Source organism: Natrix helvetica (genome assembly GCF_964273705.1).
Source record: "Natrix helvetica genome assembly, chromosome: 13".
Lineage (NCBI taxonomy): Eukaryota > Metazoa > Chordata > Lepidosauria > Squamata > Natricidae > Natrix > Natrix helvetica.
The window spans coordinates 326,012-342,210 of NC_138557.1; the positions used below are offsets into that span (position 1 = coordinate 326,012).

Below are 16,199 nucleotides of genomic sequence, written 5' to 3' on the forward strand. Positions count from 1 at the left end.
AAGGGTGACCAGACCAGACTCTAGGTTGCTTGCGGCTCTTCCTCCTGTCTCTCAAGGTTGTTCGCAGTGTCTTCCATCATCGGCCTTCACTGCTGCCCCAGGGGACCTTCGCAGCCGGTTAATTCCACCATTGCTTTGCAGGCAGGGTGTCCCTGGGGTTCCCAGCGTGAGAGGGGGGATGCCTTGATCAGCTTTTGAGGCAGATAATTGGTGGGGGCCGTGGACACCCCCACATTCTGGGCCTTCCTAAAAGTGGAAGTAAGAGATTTTGGCAACTGGACTGCAAAGAGGGCTTTGCGTTTATAATGGACAGTGGCTAAGGTTTCCTAGGTTGCCCAGGCTGTCCAGTAAACAAGGCAACGCTAAAAGCATTTGGGGCAAAAATTGTATTTTTCTTTATTAATAGCCTCTTAACAGGCGAAGGCCAGATTTAGAAAAAGCTGGGGAATTCCTGCTCCTTACAAAGCAGAGGCTGATCGGGGACCATTGGGCTTAGCCCTTCCTCTTCTGCATATTGACAAGTGGATGACTGCCCTTGTACTAAACGAAAGTGTCAGACTTCACCAACCCTCATTCTGTGCCACTCCCACCTGACCCAACCCTCTGGCAAATGGCAAGGCTGAAACTCTGGCTTTGCCAAGTGCTGGGGAGAGTTACCCTATTCTGATCCCCAAATCCTGCCCTCTAGAGCAGCATGCTGCAGATGAATGCAACTCATTTTCCACATTGCCTTGCCTCTCGGTACCATTCAATTCACCCCCTCAGCAAAATTCACACCCTCAACAGCCAAGGTTTTCACCCTAATTTCCCTGCTTCTACTTGGGGGGAGGAGGGGAGCTCAGCAGTCAGCCAGCTGCTGGGCAGATTCACAAGCAGGGCCTTTCCAGCTGCATTTCCTGGAATCCACAGCCCACTATTTAAAGACAGGTTTCAACTCCCTGTAATTATTTCTGAAAGGATGAGTCCTAGCTGGAGATAGTTCCAAGCAAAAATGGAAGAAACATCCAAATTTGGCCTTGCTCACTGCACCCATCAAGCTCCACATCTGCTCCCAGTGCATCTCCACCTGCTTCAAAGATGACGCGGAGAATCGGCCACAAAGCAAACCCCTTTAATCCAAGACAGTTAAAATGACCGGCTGATGTGCTGTTCAATAAATAAGGAGACGGGCCAATACAAACGCCTTTCGGCGGAGGGGAAATTTGCTTACACCACAGGAACGATGGAGATGCACTATTCAGAAAACGAAAACTGAAACACAGATGAAACTGCATCGTGGGCATTTTCAAGCAAGAGGTGGTTGGAAAGCACAAAACCTTTCAGGAAGATGCTACGCTGGGCCTGGCCTTGAAATGGTCCTTCCCCTTGGAAGACAAGATGCCACAGGCCTCTGGCACAAGCCACAACCTCATTGCAATGTGGCCTCACCAACTGAGCACATTCTGAAGGGTGTTTATTACATCATTATGGTATTGCTTGTCCTCATGATTGATCTTTGGCCCTTCTGACGTCCCTAAACTTTTACCTCAGAGAAGGGCAAGCTCTGCCTGAGGTGCCCGTAATCTTGCAGGCCGAGTTGCCTTCCGCAGTGCAACCAGCCCCTCTGCCCAAGGCCTGCTGGGAGCAAAGAACAGCACCTCTGCACCACTCCAAACTGCAGGGCACGGGGCTGCTCCCTGCAGCCAGCAAGATGTAAACTCTGCCAGCAAGGCCCCCTTCCCCCACACCTCTTTTTCAAAGCCCTTTTCCTAAGTGTGTGTGTGTGTGTGTGTGTGTGTGCGCGCGCGCACACACACACACACAATCTGCCTAAATTCCCCAGGTCCAAGGAAGGTTTCCTCTTGGAGTGCCAGCTGAAGAGCTAAAATGTGAAAACTCGGCCAATATTGGAGAATGGAACACCTGGAAATGCAACTGTCCCAGGGCAGGCAAGGGAGTGGACCTTCATCGGGGCCTCCCAGACTCTTCCTACCAACAAATCCAAGCCGAGAATTCTTGTTTAGCACTAAAGGTGTAAGCCTGCTGCTTTCTTAAGTGTTTGTGTAAGTGGTGATCAGGAGCACATGCCTTCCAGGAGGATCAGTTGGGTTATGTAAACGGCCTGGGGGTGCAGGTCTTGGGAGGTGATGCTACTTATCTAGGTGCAGGAGGGAGCGGGGAGGCTCCCCACAGCACCTTTCCAGAAGGATCAGCACTGCTGGAGCTCATCCATGAGAGGGGGAGCCATATTTTCCCACTGCCAATAGCAGGGGCCAGAAATGACCTGCAAGGCTGAACACCTGGCCCTTTGTCCCAAGAGTCCCACTGGGGACTCGCTTGTGCAAACCACGGCTGGCCCCCTAGAGGTCCAATGGGCTAAAAGGACTTAGGATGGCATGCCCATTTTGCGAGGTTCAAGCCTCCTGCTTCCACTGGGAAGGAGAGGGGCTCCACTGCAGTTGCCCTCTGGGGCCCAAGAGGGAGAGCTGGGCAGCCTCTCGGGCCTTGACTTGGGGGCATTTCCCAACCCCAGCTCTTCCCCCACTTCCCGTCCACACTTCAAGGCCAAGTCCAGACTAGCAGAAAGCAAGATGTACAGGAGGGTCTGTCCTTTGGCACATACACATTTTGCCCTGAAAGAGCCAAAGGCACCCCTGGGTATGAACTGCTCAGCCAAGGGAGGAGTTCCTGAAAAGGACAAAGAGATGCCGAGCAATGACCACCTGGGAGGCCTCAGCTGCCAACAGTCCGCTCGGTTCTAAGGCGCCTCTCGTGCCAAGCATCTCCCCACTGCAAAAAGGCTGGTGGGGGGCAGAGCAGTCAGGCCATTGCCCTGCAGTGCTGGGGCAGCAAAACTGCCTGTTTTCCTTCTGCTCAGGGTGAAGAGGGGAACGTAGCAGCAGCAGCAGGAGGAAGAATTCTGCCAAGTCCACAAACGGTTGAGGGTTGGAGCCATGTCAGCTGTGCAACCGCAGGGACGCAGAGAAGGACTCCCTAGAAAAGAAGCAGGATTTGGGCCCGTCAGTGTGCAAGCATCTGCTCTGCCAGACCAGCCCAGCCCAAACAACTTCACAGGAACAGAGAGGCACCCCCTACTTGCTCCAAACGGGGAGTGTTTTGACCCAGACTGTTGATGAATTAACTAGCAAAGGACACGGAGGGCAACCCCTCCAGGAACACAGCCAACCTATTGGCCTGAGCCAAGCATCTCTCCCTCCTCACCCCATTGGAATGTATTACTAAAATTACTTTTCCCTTATGTTGGTGACAAGGGAGAAAGGCCAAGGCGGCTTTTGGAAAAGAGAAACATAGCAATGATAATCATCAGCCCTGCGTTTCTTGATCCCCCAAGATCACCAAACAAGGCAATGGGCGGGCTGGGTTGTTGCCTACCTTCAGGTCACATAGTCCGGCTATATTCAATGCCGCTCTTGGCTGAAATGCCCGACCAAGGCAAAAGGCTGCAGAGGATGTTCTGGGCTTGGCGATAAATCCGCTGGGGAATTGTGCAGGGGCTCAGATTGGCCAAAGTCGAGCCGATGTGCTGAAGATAGTCAGTGCCCTGCTGTTAAGGAACCCACCAGACCAGGAGAGCAGATAAAAGCCAGAGGGGATCATGTGGGCCCGCAGTTGCCCACGAGTGTCACGCCAAAGACCTGATGATTTTGCTGTGAGTACCAGGTCCCTGTAAAAAAATGAGCCTCAGACTTTGGCTTCTCCTCACCCGGACCCGGGAGGTTGTTTCTCAAAACTCACAGACTGGCCAAGGAGCATGCAGATCATTAGCAAAGGATATAAAATTGTCCACGGTGGGTGTCCCCCATTGATGTAGAGAACGTATGTGAAGCCATCTTTGAGGACCCCTCGGATGGAATAATAGTAGGGCAAGTAATGATGCTGCTTAAAGTCTCTGTTTTCATAGAAATGTATTGCCGTGTTGTTGGTGGTCAGGACGTGCAGGTAAATGGCCTTGCAATGATCCTGGGCAGTGGTCGAAATGTGATCTTTCAGGCTTTCCAACAGAAGAGAACCTGCCACCGGACAGCAGCCGTGTTAGAAAGGATTCACTGCCACTGTATTGGCACAGGGTTTAAACAGATCAATTCACAGATAACTGGCTCTTTATTCTGGAACAGGAATTGCTGAACATTCCTTCTCCACTGCCAGGCCATCCTCTTCCACACCAGGGAATCCATATAGGATGGGATCTTGCCAGGACAGTGGACACGCATGATTACCCAATAGGGTCAGACAAATAAGATCCGCATATACTTTACAACGTAGTTCTTGCTCTCCTGGCACACATATGTAGCCAGGTTTTTATACCATTTAAATACTTGCAAACAATACAAATATTAAAAACATGGTTACCTATGCCATGCTTTCGAAATTCTTTCACCACTCCTAGGCTTAGAATGTAAGCAACTTGAGTATCAACTGGAAAACCAGAAGCTAAAATATCACCATCCTAGAGAGAAACTCAAAGAGACACAGTGAGAATACAAATGTACCAAGCCTCTTTTCAAGCAATGTCTATTGAATGTCTGGGAATGGTTTGGATAGGAAGGCAGAAAAGGGGGATTTGTCAAATTTCCCCTTATGCTCAAAGGATTAAAAAAAGAGGAAAGGAAACAGGTGGTCCCAAACAAATATCAAGAGGATAAAGAGTGAGTAGGGGAGACCATGAAGTCCGCCTCAAGTCTCTGTTACTGACGCAGTCTGTACCCTTTAAAGCTTCACAATAAAAGCCTGAAGATTAGGAAGTTGCCCCGTCATTGGAAAGCACAAGAATGATTTGGCGGGGAGGCCAGGATGGTGCAAAGGCCTAAGAGAAGCAAAGGCCGTCCAGGGCGGAGCCTCAGTATTTACCTCTTTGTGCACTTTGGCTCGACTCTTGATCTCAGCAACTATCATGCCCACAATGGTGCCACGGTAAGTCGCAGCCAGGGAAAAGAACTTTTGGTTGGAGGTGATGTCCTGATACCACGAGTCAGGGTATCTTTGGAAAAACAGTACAGTAGTGAAAGGAAGGAACCAATGATTTTCACATATACAGGGATGCCTGTCTCAAACCTCAACATCCCAATAAAAATGATGGTCATTAAAAATGGTAGAGACAACTTTTGCACTAATTAACGCCCATCAAAATACTTTTGTTTACTAGGAAAATTTCTGAGAAATTTATAGAATCCATTTTGGTATTTTAAATTCTTAAAATACATTTTAATAGTATTTACTACATATATCATGCGAATTCCAGTTTTATTTTATCATAAAATGCAAGATGTTTCCTATTTAGTCTTTTATGAATCCTACAATTCTGCATGCAGTTTCACTGTCACTAACCATCTTCCAAAAACATATGGGCCTCCTCCCCAGTGGCGCCTAACTGTTCTGTGCTCATGACACGCTCCCAGCAATAAGATCGAGGAAAGGACAGATTGAATGGTCTTATTGCTGGGTAGGGAGTTGAACGAGATGATAATTTTATTCATGAAAACATTATCACCTCCAAGTTGTCAACTGTAAGCGGAAACCCAGTCCCATGCTCCCTTTTACATATTTCAAGGACAGATTTCATTCTGGCCTAGCAAGTGGCTACAGGCAGACAAATGAAACATACTCAATGGGGAACCAATCACCACACAGCTGTTTGACTGTGTCTATGTCATCATGACACAAAAGACGAAGGTATATCTCGCTGAGTGCAGTCGGAGGCACCTCCTCTGTCATTCACACCTGCAAGGAAAAGAGAGGCAGTTCATGGGGCTGAGGGTTTCACTGCTAGGATCCTGTTCATCAGTCCTAGTCCAAATCAAGATGTTCTAAAACTGCAGGAGTCCAGGCTCCAAAGTCCCCAAGCCTGTTATCTGCTCAAGCAATTTATCCGCTGCTTCTTTTGAGCTTCAATCTTTTCCCCACAGGAAATTACTGATCAATATTAAGCCAGTAAGATCTGACGGGCTGAGGAGGCATGGCTAAAACAACACTCAGCAAAATGCTATAGTAAGACTAAGCTGCTTGACCAAGTACAAGAGAGTAAGAGTACATGTGTGTTACATGAGATGATAAGTTGATACCATACTCTACTCTTAAACAAAAGTGCCAAAAAGCCACATTAGTTACATGACAAAATTAAACCTCATCCAGGGATCTAAATAGTTATGCTGCTATTGCATAAAGCACTATAAATAACCATCTACACCTACAGCAATACAGACATTTGCCTCTCAGGATCGAGGGAAATTAAAAATACACGAGGCCAGTTGTACAGATACATGGAAAGGAAAACAGCAAAAGTGCTCATCTTTATTCTCTCCAGAATCTCTCTAAAGTTATTCCACGCACGGATTTAAGGTTGATTTATTTCAACGGAAATCCCTCTGCCCCTATAACACAACTGAATCCATACTTTCTTCCAAAGTCAATCGAGTCCTCCATCCCACCAGAGATAAGGGGGGGGCGGGGGGGGAGACAGCCATTAAGCCCGTGTTTCCCAGCAAGCGTTACAGGAGGCGCTTTTCTTTAGAAGGGTCCGCCTCCCCGACTGATGCGAAGCAGCCCAGCAAGCGGGGCAACCATTCTCCGCTCCGCTTCGCCCAATAATCAGTAAAAGCCCTTTCAGCCCGTTGGCTGTGCTTGGAAAACCGAGGCGCGTCTTTGCTCCAGTGCCCTTCGACACCTTCGCCGCCCGTTCTCGGCCACCCCGAGGCCTTCCGAAGGCGGCTGATCTGCCTTCTCCTGGCCCATCCGGCCGGAAGTTCGTTCGGACCTTTTGGGAGCGGGGCTCCTCCTGCCCTGGCCGGCGAAGAGGGGCAGCCGGGGAGCCTCTGGCCAACACCCGTCCAGCAGGGCCGCGCCACCGCCGGGACCCCTGGAATGCCCGCGGCTGCAGGGCTCCGGCGGGCGAGGCGCGCTTCCCGGGCGGGCCTCCTGGGGCGGTGAGCAGGGCGAGTCTCTGCTCGCCGAGAAGCGCCGGTCCTCGCGGCCGCTCACCTGAGAAGGGGCGGCGGCTGCCCCGGCTCCTCGCTCAGCGCATCCCTGACCAGACTCAGCGAGACGGCGGCGGCGAAGCACCCCGCAATAAGGCAGCGCCCCATTGGACACCGCAAATGGGTCACGTGACTCACGTGACCCGAGGAGGCAGGCCAGCGCAGGCGCAATACTTCGCCGAGAGCGCCGCTTCGCCCGGGCGATCCTCCACTCCCAGAAGCTGTCTACGGCTGCGCCCTTCGCCCGGCCTCCCAGGGGGAACGGAGCCGGCAGTCCAGCTCGGGGCTGCTCCCGACCATGGAGGCGCCATCGTTGATGTTCTCGCTCCGCCGGGCCGAAGCCCAGTTCAGCTCCGCTCATCGGCAGAGAAATACCGGAATTCCTAATCTGATGGCTCTGAACAGAAGCAGCCAAGGAATAAATCTACCTGGCGTTGAGGTGCAGCCTATTGACTTTCACCCCCAGCAAACCGCAGCCGCCCTCGGTGGCATCAGAAGCAACCCAAAATTAGAATTTCAGCCAAAAGGTCACCGGAATAAACCTAATCTTTAAACTTTGCTGCCTCTCAAAAGAGAAAGAAAGAGAAATAAGTCGTATCCCTTTGTTCTAATTACTTCAGTCTTAATTATTAGTGGGTCAGAGCAGAAGGCTGCTTCCCAAAAGCAATTTGGGCAAAACACCTACTCTTTTCTGCTGCAAAGCCAATTCCTTCCATTTTGATTAATATACAAGTCTTCCAGCCATATTTCAAAGACTGAAAAAGCATCACTGTTTACATCAGGAAGTAATCTAACAAGTTCTTATTAACATATTTCTGATTTCTGTGAAACTTCAAGGATTCAACAAGCAGCTGACTTCTCACATCCAGGAATGAATCCGGGACCAGAATGCATCTTCTCCTTAACCATGAAATTATTTAGGACTGGAATGTCATCTCTTGATGATGTCACATACTTTTAAAGGAAGGGGCCTTTGCTACAGAATGCAAACACTTCCAACTGCTTATCATAAAATGTTTCCAATCATAATTTGTCAGGTAACTAAAAAGATATTTCAATGAACATTTTCTCTAACCAAATTTGGATTTACTATCCAACTCCTTGTATAGAAAATGCTAGAGACCGCGAGTTTTAAAGCAGAAATCTGTTTTTAAAAATGCACTCAGGTTTTTTACATAAAAAGACTCACCCAAAAGCTTACAAAATGTGATTTAGCTCTCCTTTTGCCATTTTTGCATAACTATCCACTCCTTTTGTTTGGGGGATAGGAAAAAAAGATACTCAAAAAGGTAACTGCAAAAAAACCAACCCACAATCCTGCCTTCCTCTGTAGTTAAAAATCATACCAAGTCAACAATTGGAAGGAAAAGACACTTGCCCATTCAAAAACTGAAACTGTACATCTTGTGACCAATCCATTATGCCTGCATCAGTGATAATTCCCCATTGTTAATGTCCAGCACCATCAGTTCTCTCCTCCGAGAAAAGACAATCTCTTTCTCCAAGACTTGTTTCTCTAATAAATATAGAAAAAAAACCCCAGCAGGCCCCAAAACCACGAGCTCTCTTTCTTCCATTCCAGCAGGCATGGAAAAGATGAAGTGCTGGAGCCGAGCCTTCAGCGAATGGGCCGGTATGGAAATGCCATGCCTGGCATGAAGGCCTGCACTGGGTGAGCAGGGAGGGTGGCATGGGCAGGGTATCCAAGCGGAGGGGTATGGATGGGGGGATAAAATCCTGGGGGCAGAGCAGCATGGGCTGGTGGTTGGACGGGACCTGAAATCACCAGCTGGAGCAAGCTGTGGAGGAAGGAGAGACATGCCTCAGTGGTGGATGGGTTAGCATCGCCCCCAAGCCCCGCTTCCGTGAAGTATGGCACGCTTCCTTACTTGTTATGTGGCAGCCCAGAGCACACTGTCCTTAGATTCTCTGAAATCAGAGGACAAAGTAATTAGAATAAGGAGTAAAAACCAATGTGGTCCTTCTGCTGTATTAAAACTGCCCCACCCAAGACTGCCCCAGATTACGCAAGAGAAGGCTACATGAGCATTAGGGAAATTAGAAGGAGCAGATCTGGCAATAGAGATGTTCCACTTTGTCCCCCTTTCCTCTGCTCAGAAGCGCATCCTTGGGTTGACCATTCATGCAAATACTTACCTCTTGTCCAAAGCAACACTCCAGAGGCCATGGCCACCTGCAAGACCTGGGCCAGCCGGTCCAGTGCCAGCTCGATCTCCTTGGCTGCGTGGAGAGGGTTCAGCTTGTCAGAGAGAAGGCGCACGTCCTCCACCAGGGAAGCCATTTGCTCCCCAGTCACCAGCCCAAGGCGTCCATAGAGGTTCTTCTCAGTCAAGTGCCCCTGAAGCAGCATCAGCACCTGAAGGATGCTGAGGTGCAGCTTGGAGTAAAGCAGGTGGCAGTCCCTGTCAAAGCTGTCCAGCAAGTCCATCTTCCCACCAAGAGCCCCATTGGAGGGAGGTGGCTTTTGTCTCTTGCAAGCCAACGGGGCTTTCACACACCAGCAGATCAGGCCACAGAGTGGGGTGAGCTCCAGAAAGCCAATGGGTGGGCTTGTTACAATTGGTGTGTTCAGAAAGGTGATCAGGATCAACCGGGGGTCTTCGAAGATCCAGGAGACGACCATCTCCAGCAGATCAGGGGAAGGGATGAGGTCATCTGGAAAAGGGCAGTAAAATATTGGTGGGGAGATAGCCAATCAACATGGGGCTCAGCTAACATACGTAGGGACTCTTGGGTGGAAAATAGGTTTGGATTTTTTAAATCTTACCTTTATTAGTAACTCAAGGTGGTGAACACAACCAATGCTTCTTCCTTCTATTTTCCACACAACCGCAACCCTGTGAGGTGGGTTGGGCTGAGAGACAGCGACTGGTCCAAAGTCACCCAGCTGGCTTTCTTGCCCCCAGGGAGGTCTAGAACTCCCCATCTCTTGGTCTCTAGGCCAGTATCTGAACTATGAAGCCAAAGTCGATCTCAGTTGTTCTAGATCTGGGCATTAGCTTCCCCTTACTTCCAGATGCCACCTCTGCCATTGTCTGTCACAGCATTTCAACAACGGTCACATTTATTTCACTACAACTGGTGGGAACCTCTGCATACCATTTCCCCGTGAAACACCCAAAGCAGCTAACAATGCATAAAAGTGAATAAAGACTGAATAACTGTGTTAGCGAAGCAAAAGGAACACAAACACTTTGATAGCCAGAAGGGCCAACTACTCAGCCACCGGGAGGATGGGTGCACACAAGCGCTCACTGCAACAACTGGGATCCCCAGAAGGAGCCCGATGTCATGGGAAAGGTGTATCACCCCTGGCCCTGCCCAGGAATCTGCAGGCCTTTGAACAGCCAATAACAACGTCCCAGTCAGGCGCAGGCATTAGGACCAGCTGGGACTGTTGGAGCAAGGACCCCCTGGCGCACAGAGGACGGCTGTATGTGGGCAAGCAGCCCCCGCGTACCTGAGGACAGGTCGTAGAGCATGGCGACGGCCGTGATGAACTGGCAGCAGAATCGAGGGCTGGTGCTGAAGATGTGCTGGAGGGTCTGGACAGAGCCGGGCCCCAGGCTGCAGTAATCGTCCACCAGAGCGCGCGCCAGCCTCACGCAGAAGACGGCCGGGGTGCGCTGCAAGAGAGGGGCCAGACCCGCGTCAGGGTGAGGCCGGCTGGGGCCCCCGCCCGCCCGCCCGCCTCCCGGGGGCGCACCTGCAGCCAGGAGGCCACACACTCGAGCACGGGCACCCGGCCGACGGCCACGGCCACGGAGACCAGCTTGCCCAGCAGCGACATGCGGCTGTCGTCCGCCTTGTTGCCCTGCGGGGCGAAGAGCGCCGAGAACACCACCTGCCGCACCGCTTCCTTGCTCTGCTCCTGGAAGTAGCCGCAGAGCGTCTCCAGCAGCTGCAGCTCCTGCACCGCCGTCAGCCTCTGCGGGGGACAGCGGGGCGTCAGGCGCGCAGCCCCCACCGACCCCCGGGGACCCCCGCCCGCCCGCCCTCCCGCCCTCCCGGCCACCTTGGGCTGCGCCCCGCCGCGCTCCTGCAGCGCCTGGAAGACGAACTCCTCCAGCAGCTCCACCGGGCCCGCGTCCCCGGCTGGCAGCGCCGCCGCGCTCTGCAGCTGCCCGCTGACCAGCACGTCCAGGTGGTAGAGCGCCTCCTTGGCGGCGCTCAGCGCGTCCCGGCGGAGCAGCGCGTGGCGGACCTCGCCGCTCATGGCCGACCTCCCCGCCGGCCCCGCCGTCGCGCACGACGGAAGCCCGCCAGGGCCAAAAAGGCCTCGCCCCTGCAGCGCCCCCTGCCGGCCAGCGCCGCCCGCCGCGCCCGCCTGTCTCCGGGGCTGCGTGGCTGATGGGGGCGGGGGTGGAGAGCGGGGTTAAGTCCGCCCGCCGGGAAGCCAGGAGGGGCCGACTCACCGCCCGCGATGCCTCGGCCTTCTTGCCCCCGTCGTTCCGGGGAGCCGCCCATGCCACCCCACTGGGAGGCTGCCACGCTGGCCGGCTTGGCGCGGGAGCTGAGAAGCCGGCAGGTGCGCTTCAAGGTCCCGCTCGCCCAGGTGTCGCCCCGAGGCCTTGATCCGGAGCTGCGGCCACCAGGGCAGAGCGTGGTGGGCGAAGAGGCGCAGCCCAGAGGGCAGAAGAGTCCCGGGGGTCCTGGACATCCTCTTGGGCGTGGGCAGCGCATCTCCTCGGTCCTCCCCGGGCAAAAAGTGCCCCTGCGGCACTCTAGGCCCCTGCTCGCTCGGGTCTTCCTCTTCAGCCTGGCCTTTTCCCACCCTCCACACGATCAGACTCCATCCATCTGGAGGGTCTCTGTGCCCTCTTTGTCTCCTGCCAGCCTTGCTCTGGTCTTCCATGCAGCCATTGGGCATCTGCATTAAAGCACTTGGCACTGCAAGCAACGGTCTGGATGCTGCTGGTAGAACACGCATCCATATCAGTTAGGGAGTTTCCCCACATTTTCTCTGCTGTTGGTGCAGTGCCCGTGTGAATGGGACCATATAGCTGCTGACATGGTCAAGGAGGGAGGTGCCCAATGCCAACAGCTGCTCAGATAAGAAACAGAATAAACAGCTGCCAAGGCTACGGGTCCAGCCTATTTAAGGAAGCTGGGAAATCTGTGACCCCACTAGCAGGACTGGACCTGTGCAGGTAAGGAGCAGTTCTGTCCTTCCTGGAGCATTTTTTGTAGCTCTCCTTTGGCTGACCCAGAGCATTAGGGGACACCAGCACTAGGGCTGAGATCTTTCTGACCCTCAGAGTTTGGCTGGACAGAGGGAGCAGGATACTCCCATTTAGGCATCACCTGCCTCCTGAGCCCACCTAGAGAGCCAAGTGGGGGTGAAGGTGCTGGTGAGTTTGGCCTTCGGTACCTCTCAGATTGGTGCTTTTGTCCCCAGTTCTGGCATGCCTTTCCATGCCTTCACCTGGCTACCACTCTGCCCTATCTGCCTACCAGGAAAACGGGCCCTAACAATGCAGCAATGCTACCTTTAGAAATTCCCAGTCACAGGACAGCAGAGCATCCAAAATCCTCCTTGGGGAGAAATGTTCATTTCCCAGCTTGCTTTTAGCCCATTCACTGCCTGGCTGAGATGCTCGTAATCGCCAATCCCCAGGGCATCTAGTTCTGTCAACTAATCAAGGGGAAGCCTTCCAAATTCTCCTCTGACTTTCCCCAGGGATGGTGAAGTGCCCTCCCCTGCCCTACGTGTAAGTTTCCAAATTCCAGTGAAGTGCCACCTCCTGCAATTTGCAACGGTTCTGTGGCATTTGTGGGTACCTGAAGTTATGGAGTGTGGCAAATGTCCCTGTCGTAAGTTCACAAAGCGAATTCCCCTTGCATTTGACCGATGGCCGAGCACACTTGCTGCAGAGGTTCATGCCACTACAAGCATTGTTCCAGGCCAGCTTTCTTTTTCACCCTGTTTGGATAATGTCCTATCAACGCACCAGGAATGCTTCCTGTTTGCCCTGAAGTGCAATGGCAGAGAGCGCAGGGCCCAGCTGCCTCCTGGGGGCGCCAATGTTGCACCCTCGGTGCTCCCTTTTCTTCTACAGGACGAGGCCATGAAGACCCTCTTGCTGGAGACCCTCCTTGGGGTGGCTTCCCTCTTGCAGCTCACCCTCTCCCTGAGAATTGGCGCTTTCAACATCAGGGCTTTTGGGGACAAAAAGCTCTCCAACCAGACCATCTCTAGCTCCATTGTCAGAGTGAGTCCCTCTGACTGCACTGGGGAGGCTGTCCTCGGGCAGCCTGGCTCACCGTCCTCTTGTGCCCATTCATGGCCCAGGAGCAGCGTTCCTTGGGCTGAGGGCCCAGCTGCCTCAGAGCTCGCCTGCCCCACTCGGTCAGATTGCGCTCTCTCGCCCTGCTGACCCAGAGCTGCCAGCCCTCGGTTGCTGCAGACAGACAGGTTCCTCTGCTTTGTCCCTCCAGATACTGAAAGCCTACGACCTTGCCCTGATCCAGGAAGTCCGAGATGCTGACCTAAGTGCAGTCAAGAAGCTGATGCAGCTAATCAATGGGTGAGTTTGACAGCTGCTGAGGGGGACGAAGCCCCTTTTGGAATGTGGAACAAAGCAGAGTGTGGAACACACACACACACACACACACACACACACACACACACACACACGGCATAAGCCCAGGGAAGGAGGGCAAAGTCCTAGCAAAGGCTTTTTCCTGGCGGTGGATTTTTCCTTTGGGAGATTCTTGAGCAAGTACAGAGTACACACACACACACACACTCCCAACATGATTTTTCTTCACCAGGGCATCGCCAGATTCCTTCGGCTACCTGATCAGCAAGCCTCTGGGGCGCAACAGCTATAAGGAGCAGTACCTCTTCATTTACAGGTGAGGCCTCAGGTAAGACCCAGGTAGAAACGTCACTCGGGCAGCTGCCAAAGAGATCCTGAAGATAGTTGCCAATCTGCTGCTGCCAGTCAGTTTCTGGATCTCAGCAAGTCTCCTTTTGCTCACTATTGCGTGCATTTCTCTCTCTCTTTCACACACGCACACACCACACACACACAGACACCAGGCTTTGAAGTCCTTTGCTGCTATTGCTTTGCTTTATATAGATTAATTGTTTTTCTGGTTTGGTCTTAATGCCCTCGGACATCCTTGTTGGAAAGATGGGAGATCAATAAAAATAAATGCCTGGCGTCCCTCTGCTCCTCTCCCTTTCCACCCATCTGCCCCTCCAGCTTCCAAGGGGAAGATCTTTAACAGTGGGGGAGGACAAGAGCCATCGGAGGGGGAGAATCCAGTGGCTGCTATTCTTTTGGTCCAGGCAGGACAGGGTCTCTCCAGTGGAGAGCTACTATTATGACGACGGCTGTGAGCCCTGTGGCAACGACACCTTCAGCAGGGAGCCCTTCATTGTCAAATTTGCTGTCCCTCAAGCAGGTGAGCAGCCCTGCTGGGCTTGTCAGATGGCCTGTAAGCTTGGCAAGCCAGACTGTGGCCGGCCAGCATCTTGGTATGGTTCAGTGCAGCAAGGAGTAAAGGCTGGTGCAAGGCAGTCCTCCCAAAACGTAGGCCAAGCAACTTCTGGGGGTGGGGCAGCCTCACCCAGAAATCCACAGGAAGCACTTGGCAAAGGGAAGCATTTAGGCTGGGGGGGGGGTGTCTCTTCTGTAAGCCACCACCTGTTTGCCACTCCCCCCAGCGGTGGAAGAGCTGGTCCTGGTACCCCTGCATGCAGCTCCTGAAGCCGCAGTGACTGAGATTGACTCTCTCTATGACGTCTATCAGGATGTGAAAGACAGGTGGGGGGCCACGGTAAGCGCCTCCCTTGGTGGGGCTACAGGGCCCCTCCCCCATCAACACAAAGGTGGAGAGCTGCGGCTGGTGGAACAGTTGCCATCCACCCCATTGCCAGGTAGACACATCCTACTCTTTCCCCTGGCAGGAGGTCCTCCTCCTGGGAGACTTCAACGCTGGCTGTAAGTACGTCCGGGCAGAGGACTGGCCCTCCATCCGCCTGCGTTCCAGCAAGGACTTCCAGTGGTTCATCCCAGACACAGCAGATACCACGGTGACCAACACCATCTGTGCCTATGACAGGTGGGAGGAATGGGGCAGCTCTCCATGGGGCAGAGGGGGAGATGGCGGGCACCTTTTTCTTACCACCTCCCACGCAGGCAGCCGCTGCCTTCAGTACTCATCAGCTGGCCACGGCTGGGACTGACTAGTCTTATCCCCAGCCAGCCCTCATCAGAGGCCTCCCTGAGAAGGCCAGGAGCAGCCTCAGAGCATTTACCTGCCCAGGTGCTAGAAGGAGCACACTCTTATTTGGGCAGCTTCCTTCCCCACCAACTGGCACAGTCCCGTTTTAAAACCATCTCCCTGGCTCCGTCCATGGTTAGCAAGCACACCTCCAGTTCCCTTCACAAAGCTTTCAGCTCTCCCTGAGCTTCCAGTCACCCTCGGGCTTCTTGTGCTCTTTCCCAATTGTGTCTGGCTGCAGAATTGTGGCAGTGGGTTCAAAGCTGGGAGAGAGCATCCTGCCTGCAACAGCGCAAGTGGACAACTTCCAGAAGACCCTGAAGTTGAGCTCCAAGGATGTGAGAGGAGTTCCTTTGCAGCCTCTGGGGGAGAAGAGAGAGGAGGGGTGGAATATCTGGCAGGGGGTCAGGAGGGGTTGTCTGAACCTGAAAATTGCCTCCATCCTGGACACACCTGGGGCCTCTCTGACCCTTCCCAATAGAAAAACAACTTTAGTGAGTTGAAGAGGTTTGAGGCCAGGGGACGACCGCTGCTTTTGGGGCCTAGCTCCGGGCTTTGCCACAGCCTCCCTCCTTACAAAAGAGGCCTGGAGGTTCCAAGGTTCCCCACCATAAATAATGTGTCTCCAACACGAGACACATTATGGAAGGTTTGTGGCCTGCTGCCCATTCTTGGACACAGCAGCACTGAGCCTGACCCAGATATTTGGCCCCTGCTCTGATGCGTGTTTGGCCTTTGCAGGCCTTGGCTGTAAGTGACCATTTTCCCGTGGAGGTGACCCTGAAATCCACCTGAGCCCTCCAGGCCAGCCAGCCCATTCAAAGAAGCTGTTCCGGTTCCCTCGGAGCTCCCTTCACAGGGAAAACCTCAGCAGGCTCTCTTTCTGACACAGCGGAAGCTTAAATAATAAAAAGATTATCTGCATTCAAATGCCTTTATGGATTTGATGAGCGACGGCAAACTGCCAAAAGA

The 16,199-nt window shown here is 52.9% G+C and overlaps 3 protein-coding genes across 4 annotated transcripts; 1 reads left to right on the forward strand and 2 right to left on the reverse strand.

Annotated features, from left to right (window-relative positions):
• Window positions 1-1,095: 1,095 nt before the first annotated feature.
• Window positions 1,096-7,103, reverse strand: NAA60 (N-alpha-acetyltransferase 60, NatF catalytic subunit). 2 transcript variants are annotated; one of them, XM_081965587.1, is made up of 7 exons: window positions 6,976-7,103; window positions 5,603-5,718; window positions 4,849-4,978; window positions 4,351-4,447; window positions 3,776-4,010; window positions 3,373-3,536; window positions 1,096-2,973 (listed from the first exon to the last, which is right to left on the reverse strand). In XM_081965587.1, exons 2-6 carry the CDS (start codon window positions 5,710-5,712, stop codon window positions 3,380-3,382), a joined length of 729 nt encoding a protein of 242 aa, XP_081821713.1. In that variant the 5' UTR covers window positions 5,713-5,718; window positions 6,976-7,103; the 3' UTR covers window positions 1,096-2,973; window positions 3,373-3,379. The 2 variants fall into 2 exon arrangements, with proteins under 2 accessions (XP_081821713.1, XP_081821714.1); XM_081965588.1 differs by lacking the exon at window positions 6,976-7,103 and adding an exon at window positions 6,752-6,947.
• A 997-nt stretch (window positions 7,104-8,100) lies between these two features.
• Window positions 8,101-11,261, reverse strand: INTS15 (integrator complex subunit 15). Its single transcript, XM_081965584.1, has 6 exons — window positions 11,008-11,261; window positions 10,699-10,920; window positions 10,453-10,618; window positions 9,129-9,647; window positions 8,861-8,900; window positions 8,101-8,770 (listed from the first exon to the last, which is right to left on the reverse strand). Exons 1-6 carry the CDS (start codon window positions 11,206-11,208, stop codon window positions 8,590-8,592), a joined length of 1,329 nt encoding a protein of 442 aa, XP_081821710.1. The 5' UTR covers window positions 11,209-11,261; the 3' UTR covers window positions 8,101-8,589.
• Window positions 11,262-11,985: 724 nt separating this feature from the next.
• On the forward strand, window positions 11,986-16,157 carry LOC309398575 (deoxyribonuclease-1-like). The gene is made up of 9 exons (XM_081965585.1): window positions 11,986-12,142; window positions 13,052-13,204; window positions 13,431-13,519; window positions 13,767-13,850; window positions 14,290-14,405; window positions 14,668-14,780; window positions 14,911-15,065; window positions 15,469-15,565; window positions 15,969-16,157. Exons 2-9 carry the CDS (start codon window positions 13,061-13,063, stop codon window positions 16,020-16,022), a joined length of 852 nt encoding a protein of 283 aa, XP_081821711.1. The 5' UTR covers window positions 11,986-12,142; window positions 13,052-13,060; the 3' UTR covers window positions 16,023-16,157.
• The last annotated feature ends 42 nt before the right edge of the window (window positions 16,158-16,199 follow it).

Coding starts and splice junctions, on each gene's coding strand:
- NAA60 (XM_081965587.1), bottom strand. CDS start 5,712: ATGACAGAGGAGGTGCCTCCGACTGCACTCAGCGAGATATACCTTCGT. Junction 4,979..5,602: donor GGTGATTGGTTCCCCATTGA/GTATGTTTCATT, acceptor GTTTTTCCAAAG/ATACCCTGACTCGTGGTATC. Junction 4,011..4,350: donor ATTTCGAAAGCATGGCATAG/GTAACCATGTTT, acceptor GTCCGGTGGCAG/GTTCTCTTCTGTTGGAAAGC.
- INTS15 (XM_081965584.1), bottom strand. CDS start 11,208: ATGAGCGGCGAGGTCCGCCACGCGCTGCTCCGCCGGGACGCGCTGAGC. Junction 10,619..10,698: donor GTGTGGCCTCCTGGCTGCAG/GTGCGCCCCCGG, acceptor CCTCTCTTGCAG/CGCACCCCGGCCGTCTTCTG. Junction 8,901..9,128: donor AGTGTTGCTTTGGACAAGAG/GTAAGTATTTGC, acceptor CTCTGATTTCAG/AGAATCTAAGGACAGTGTGC.
- LOC309398575 (XM_081965585.1), top strand. CDS start 13,061: ATGAAGACCCTCTTGCTGGAGACCCTCCTTGGGGTGGCTTCCCTCTTG. Junction 13,205..13,430: donor TCTCTAGCTCCATTGTCAGA/GTGAGTCCCTCT, acceptor TTGTCCCTCCAG/ATACTGAAAGCCTACGACCT. Junction 15,066..15,468: donor ACCATCTGTGCCTATGACAG/GTGGGAGGAATG, acceptor GTCTGGCTGCAG/AATTGTGGCAGTGGGTTCAA.